Source organism: Triticum dicoccoides, chromosome 1A, assembly GCF_002162155.2.
Source record: "Triticum dicoccoides isolate Atlit2015 ecotype Zavitan chromosome 1A, WEW_v2.0, whole genome shotgun sequence".
NCBI lineage: Eukaryota > Viridiplantae > Streptophyta > Magnoliopsida > Poales > Poaceae > Triticum > Triticum dicoccoides.
Window position 1 is genome coordinate 361578647 of NC_041380.1, and position 7551 is coordinate 361586197.

The 7551-nt window shown below is 41.5% G+C and overlaps 1 protein-coding gene across 1 annotated transcript; it reads left to right on the forward strand.

Moving 5' to 3' along the window:
* The first annotated feature begins 1085 nt into the window (after nt 1-1085).
* Nucleotides 1086-4387, forward strand: LOC119273094 (putative FBD-associated F-box protein At5g56440). The gene is made up of 4 exons (XM_037554388.1): nt 1086-2237; nt 2794-2955; nt 3047-3239; nt 3833-4387. The coding sequence occupies exons 1-4, from the start codon at nt 1359-1361 to the stop codon at nt 3853-3855; spliced, it is 1257 nt and encodes a 418-aa protein (XP_037410285.1). The 5' UTR covers nt 1086-1358; the 3' UTR covers nt 3856-4387.
* Nucleotides 4388-7551: the final 3164 nt, after the last annotated feature.

The window sequence follows — 7551 nt, forward strand, 5'->3', positions numbered from 1 at the left end:
AGTGGTTGCCTCTGACTCACAGAATGTCGTTCGGGATATTGAATAGCATGCGACCGGGACGTATGGAGCAATCGCCAGAGAAATTAGTCAGCGAAAATCTCAATTTGATAAATGTACTTTTGTCTATGAGCGCAGGAACTCTAACTACGAGGCGCATATTATCACAAAAGCACGCAGCTGAGCTAGGCATTGGACGTCATGTATGGCTGGGTACCCACGAGCCCACTGTAATTCATGTAAACATTGCCATGAATGATAATAAAGCGTATTTTGCCTCAAAGAAATGAAGCCGGTTTTCCCATTGTTTTCACTGGGTTTTTTTCTTCTGTTTTTCTTCTCCATTTTTTGGTTTTCTTATTTATTCTTCATTTTTTTGTTTTTCTTTTGTTTGTTTTCGTTTTAATTCTACATTTTCGTATATGTCAAAAACATTTTTTAATAAGTGATCAACATTTTCTTGTATACACGATCAAAATTGTCTGAACGCTTATTCAACATTTTTCAAATACTTGTTCAACATTTTAATACTTATTCAACATTTTTTTCAAAATACACGTTCAACATTTCTTAATCCTTATTCAACATTTTTCAAATACTCGTTCAACATTTTAATACTTATTCAAAAAATTCAAATACTTCAATATTTTAATACTTATTCAAAAAAAATTCAAATACTTGTTTAACATTTTTCAGATACTTGTTCAACATATTTTAATACTTATTCAACATTTTTTAAATACTTGTTGAACATTTTTAATACTGAGTCAACATTTTCAAATACCTGTTCAAAATTTTTTCATATACTCATTCAACATTTTTTTATACTTATTCAACATTTTTCAAATATTTTTTCAACACTTTTAATACTTATTCAACATTTTAAAATACTTGTTCAACAATTTTAATACCTTTAAAAAATTCAAATACTTGTTCAACACATTTTTATAGAGTGTTTCTTCTAATATATATATATAATATTTGAAAGTATAAACAAAAAAGGAAAAAAGAAAACAGAGAACAGAAAGAAGAAAAGCAGAAAAAGGAGGTTGGAGCTTCCCTCGTGGCTGGGCCGCGGCCCATGTAGAGCTCCCCCGACGCGAGAGGCTGCCGTCTGTCTCGCATAGGGGCGCCCGCTCCAGGCAGGGCCCACCGCACATTTCGGCGGCGCACTCGACTCCACGGGCAGCGACACGGCGTACGCCGACGAGCACCCGCCGTCACCCCCTCCTCGCCCGTTTCCGCCTGAATCCTCCGTCACTCTCAGCCTCCACGCACCCATCTCCGCCTGGTGGATATCGCTCGTACCGTCTCGGGTTCCAACCCCAAGCCGATCCGACGCCTGCTGCCTGTTCGACAGAATGCCTGAGAGCGTGGTGCCCGGCGGGGAGGACCGCATCGGCGCCCTCCCGGACGATCTCCTCCGCCGCGTGCTGTCGTTCCTTACCTCGCGCGAGTCCGTCTGCACATGCGTGCTCGCTCGCCGCTGGCGCCACCTCTGGAAGTCCGTGCCCGTGGTGCGCGTCATGGCGCCGGTGCCCATCGATAGAGAAGGGGAGGAAGAGCTCTGGTTTGTTAATTCGCTGCTTCTCCTCCGCGACCGGGCGCCGCTGCATGAGGTCGATATCAGAACCTACCTCGACGACCCATCCGCACCCCTCAACGTTGAGCTGTGGCTCCGATATGCGGCATCCTGCCATGTTCGGGTGCTTCGAGTTTGGGTGCTTCGAGTTTACAGTCGGCGTCTGCAGCTACCCAACGTGACTCTCATCTGCCAGCACCTGACAGTATTAGATTTCGCTGGTATGAAATTTGAGGAACCCACTCTGAATTTTTCAAGCTGCCCAATGCTAGAGGTATTAAAGATGTATGATTGTAAAATCAGCGCCGAGAAGATCTTGTGCAAATCGTTAAGGCATCTAACTATGGAGATATGCCGTTTTGACCTGTATGGCCGCACTCGTATCTCTTGCCCAAGTCTCACTGCCTTGAAACTAGTTGACAATTTGGGTTGGACTCCTTCCCTTGAGAGCATGCCGTTATTGGTAACGGCACTTGTCAGGTTTGATGAAGAATGGTATGAACGTCAAGCGTGTTATGATCATTGTCTTAATGGTGGTTACTATGGGGACTGTGATGATGAGTTATGTCCTTCTTGCCTCTGTCATGGCGATGACTGTGTGCTTCTAAAAGGTCTATGTGACGCTACAAATTTGAAGTTGACAAGTGCTCCTCAAGCGGTATGCTTTCACGTTCACTGTCTCCTAGGGTTGATTGCCATCTGGTCCTGTACATTTGTATCCATCATAGAAACATCTTAGGGAGGCTGCTTATGGGCATTGCATGTATGTTGCCAATTCGCACTTGAACCATTATGTTTCTCTGTAGACATCACCTAATAGTTGGTTCGTGCAATGACAGTACATTATGCATATCAGCATCTGTGTGTTCTTCGTTGCTAGTCTATACTTCTGATGTTTATACTATCCAAAAGCATAAGATTAATATTTATTTTTATAGTACACGTTAATCTTTGCCACATTAGATGGTACAGCTTAATTTATTTCTGATTAAACCAGAAACTTGCAAATCTGAAACCCTGCTGGCAGCTTCTATTCCATTCAGTATTACTCCCTCCGTTCCAAATTACTCGTCACAGAAATAGATGTATCTAGAACTAAAATACATCTAGATACATCCATACCTGCGACAAGTAATTCGGAATGGAGGGAGTACTTATCAAGTACTTACAAAGTTGGACATTGAATATAATTTAATCCTCTCCACTTTATCCAGATTATTTGCACCAGGGATTTTAAATGGTGCCATACATTTAGCAAGTTAAAAACATTGTTTCTCAATGAGTGGTGTCTGGCTGCTGCCTTCGGTGGACTGGTTTACTTTCTTCAGCACTCACCAATTCTAGAGAGGCTTACCCTTCAACTTAGATTTGATGAGGTACTATATGTTTTCTAATTACACCAGTTTTTTTTCTTTGAAGTCGCCATTGCAGTTGATTGATTTCAGTTAGATATTATCTTTTCTACAGCAACAATCTATGGATGGAAAAGATGAAAGCTACAAGCCAAGAGAACAATTTTTGGTATCGAAGAATCTTAAAGTAGTCAAAATCAAGTGTTGCAAGGAAGATGAAAGGATTCACCAAATTGTAAAGATCCTTGTTAGCCTTGGAGTACCTCCTGATCTTATTGACAACCAACAGAACAGTGTGCAGTCTGATTGTAAGTAACTATTACCACTCCACACTGATTATGTTTCTTCCTCGTAATATTTCTGCAGTCAGCATGTTTGTGTAAAATTTACCAATGGAAGAAGGTACTCCTTCTGTAAACAAATGTAAGACGTTTTAGGTCACTGAGTATCAATTAGTTTAGACAAAGTAATGGATATTTTAAATTTGGAGAAGTGGGCATTCCAACATTTTGTGAAGATAGCAAGGAAACAATTCCATATCATATTTCAGTAAGAATCTAAAGCTAGGTCCAAGCAGCACTGCATGCTGTCTCATCTTGCACCATTGTGCATCCTTTTGATTGCTAATGCCACCATACATTACCCGGACTCACAGGGGCGAATGTAAATAGGTCTGCAAAAGAGACTGTTAGGACTTTTTATCAGTTCTATTTTAACGAAGCATCCTTTACGTTCAACAATAACTAGGTTAAGTTGAATGTTGGCTCAACCATCTCAGAGATTTCCTGTACTGCAACTGAAGGATTTCCTTCATTTTAATGCCCCTCGCTAATCAATTGTATCTTCTCGTTTCTTTTGGTCCGGCCTTCCATGCGCTGATTGTGTCTTATTGTTTATTCAGGCTCCAGTTTCGAGCAGGAGTAGTTTCAGCTGGCATACCGTTCTTGGTTTACAGACTTATCCCACCAGGATCGTGTGCCTGTCCCTACCCCGTTTGTATGAAAATCTGTAGAATCTGTATGCAGCTGGACTAGGTTTGAACGCCATCCTAGTCTGGTGGCACCGCTGTTGATTTCCTGAACTCAGTACAAGGCCATGGCATCTACTATATCACTAGATGACTGGTGTTATGTTTCCCATGGAAGAAAGTAAAGCAGGTCAGGTCGGCAGCTAGCTTTCGATCTTCACTTTATGCAAGTGTGCTCTTGCTCTCTGGTGTCAAGCTCAACAAGGCAACACATTAACTGATACCTTTTTTCCATGCCTGAGGAAGGAACTGTGGACTGTGGTAGGCCTATGGGCGACCTTAACTGAACTTCTTCCGGGAACTTCCTAGTTACATTAACCGCTGCCATTGCTAGAGCCTCATTTGCTTTGCACATTCAGTTCTTGTTAGGCAACATAAATGTTACTCTCGTGATGTTTTTTCTTTCGAAACGGACTCTCGTGATGTTTACACTCCATGTGTGAAGAATGTATTTTGCCATCATGCATGCATGCATCGTTTTGGCTGTTGGATGCATAGAGGCTCAAATTTGGACATAGGGGGAGAGAGAAGTGAAGGCATGGATGGAGGCGTCCGTGTCTTATTAAGAAAGGGGGAAGAACTAGGCGTACTTGCAATTTGTTACAGGACCGCGTGCATTAACAATCCTGATGACCTGATAACAAGAGGTGGTGGTGCGTTGCTTTCAGATTGAGAAGGGATGCCTGGCTACCTGCTGCTGCTGCTACGGTAGACATCAGAATAGTTCGCGCTTTCACAAAACATACATACAATATGAAGGAAAGGGAGGGCGTGCTAGTGAGCTCTAGCACCTAGAAAGCAGAGCGATGGAATTTCGCTCCTGATGCAGCACCTTTAAAACGTGCGAGGCTTTTATTAGTGACTGAAAAGGAGAGGCCGGGAATCGATAGAGGAAAGTAGAAGGTGATCTATGGGTCGATCTACTGTGGAATCAAAAACACGTAGGAGAAGGCAAATGGTACCTGCAGCTAGACGTGCCACTTTCAGAAGGGGCATGGGCCATGGGGCACACCTGAAGTTCGATCTTGATGGCTGAGAGTGCAACCACCCATCCGTTGGTGGTTCTCTCGCTAAGCTTTTACCATAAGATGTTCCTCTATATTCACCTCCTGTAACTCTCCTAGATCGTGGTGGTCTTATAGCGATTGACGGTAGATAAGATGATGCATTACGTGATGCTCCGCCCACTAATTCCACATTTCCGTCCACTGGCTTTTGGCTCTAGCCATGCGAGTGACGTGGACGTGATCTTGACCCGAGGCGGCCGGTCGTGCACAAGATAGAAGAAAACGTGTTCCACGCACCTTCACTTTATTATGTGCGCGCCTCTTGTTTCCTACACTTGTTTTTCTTTACGGCAAAGCTAAAATCCTGCCGACTGTTTGTTTGCAACAGATCCGAACGACGCGATTGCCGCCCGCTGCTACGCACCTCGCTGGCGGCAGTTTCCTTTTTTCTTCGGCCGTTTCCTTTTTTTTCGGCAACTAATTAGTGTGCGGATTTAAATATTTTCCTTTTTCTATTCAATTTCTCAGTTTCCTTTTTTCCCAGCCGTTTCCTTTTTTCCGACCACTAATTTCTCAGTCCACGCATATGTTTCCTTTTTTTCTATTCAATTTCTCAAAAAAGTGTAGAAGCCGGGATTCAAACCTTCCACCTATAGCTAAATTCACAACTCAATAACCACCTGGGCTATCTTGATTTTTTGATTAAATTTCGTTTGATTTCTCTTTTGTACCTTTTGATCTCCGGCCAGAAAAGCAAAAAAGATCTCACGTGTGTGAATGGTGCAGAATATTCGAACCTGAATTTCTAGCCAACTAAGTAGCTTATGTGTACATTTCGTATGAATACTATCCTTCTTAATGCAAGAAAAACTAAAAAAATATTACTAGCACCGAGTAGCTAATTTTCAAACCATGTCGTTGGGGGGAAGGGGGAGCATTGGAAATTGTTGAAAGGAAAACCCTGGTAGTTTACACACAAGGGGAGCTGAGAACCTGTGTACAAACGCCTTGATAACTTTTGACCCAGAAATGAAGGGGGGTTGTTGAAAAAATTGCACCAATAACTTATGTATAACAACATGATTATTTGCGCACACGAAGCTGATAACTTACATACAAAAACCATGATAACTTTCGATTCAAAGAGGAAAAAGTTGTTGAAAACATATCCCGGTAATTTTGTATAAATAACATGCTAATATACACATCACCGACCTGATAACTTGTGTAGAAACACCGCGAGAACCTTTACCCGAGAGAAAAGTTTGTTGAACAATACCCTGCACGATAATACACACATAACGGGGCTGGTAACTACCCACGCACAAACATTTGCGGTAACTTTTTGACCCAAGAAAAATGTTGTTGAAAAACATACCTCGATAACTTCCATGCAAAAAACATCATAATATACGCACATCAGAGCTGATAACTTACTCAGTTAAAATGTGATAATTTTTCGATCTTACATATAAGATGATAACTTATGTACAATTAACCTGATAACTTACATATAAACGCATTGATAACTTTTCACCTTGGGCGAAAAGTTCTAGAAATATGCCCTGATAACCCAGTGCAAATAGCAAGGTAATTTACGCACCAGACACCCGATAACTTATATAAAACACATTGATAACTTTTTACCCATGTGAAAACGTTACTGAAACATGTCCCGGTAACTTTTTTTTGTCGAAAACATACCCCAGTGTGAAGTTACCACTCCCCCATGGTAAAGTTATCTTGCTTCTCATGGTATAGTCATTAACCTTCTCATATTATAGTTATCAGGCTTATCATAGTATAGTTATCATGTTGCTCAAGTCATAGTTATCACGCTGGTCATGCCAAAATTACCAAGCAAAAGAATTTATTATCCCTAATATGATAGAAAAAAAGAAAGGTCCAAATAACCTTGTTTATATACAATATACAACAATTGAAGGTGGTTTAGTTGGTTATTGGGCTCAAAGTCTAGTGAATAGACCTGGGTTCAAGTCCCCTTTCTAGCACTTCTAATTTTCTTTTCATATTGTGTAGCCAAAACCAGAAAAACCACTAGCGATTTACTATTGGCGTATACGGTTTTCGAGAGAAGAAAAAAAATCGGTGGAATCACGGTAACGAGAGGGAGGTGGGTTACGATTGTGCGGATATGTTGCTTAACGTCCGGTCGACTGGACGTTAGCACGGTCCTTTTCTTTATCATATCACGCCAAATGATTGAGACGAGAATAAATAAGACGAAGAAAAACAAGTACTAGTAGCTCATTGTTACGACAAATGAGATGATTTGTTGTGCTCATTCTGAGTTGAGGTAGCATTATCGGGAGTTATAGAACTTGCTTTACATGTTCAGTTTGGTGCTAGAACTTTAAAAATACAAGTTGGTGGTCATCCAATTTACATTTTTTATGCAAATACGGTCACTTCATCCGTATCCTGCACTAATGTGGCATGCCAACGTGACCACGGCTCACTGTTAGTGACCCGAGTGACGGGCCCGTGTTTTTTTGGAGAGACACCCTTGCTTTATATTTAGTTGCGCAGAAGCCATTACTCAGCACGAGTGGGTCCCGCTTGACA

Coding starts and splice junctions, on each gene's coding strand:
- LOC119273094 (XM_037554388.1), top strand. CDS start 1,359: ATGCCTGAGAGCGTGGTGCCCGGCGGGGAGGACCGCATCGGCGCCCTC. Junction 2,956..3,046: donor TTCAACTTAGATTTGATGAG/GTACTATATGTT, acceptor TCTTTTCTACAG/CAACAATCTATGGATGGAAA. Junction 3,240..3,832: donor GAACAGTGTGCAGTCTGATT/GTAAGTAACTAT, acceptor TTGTTTATTCAG/GCTCCAGTTTCGAGCAGGAG.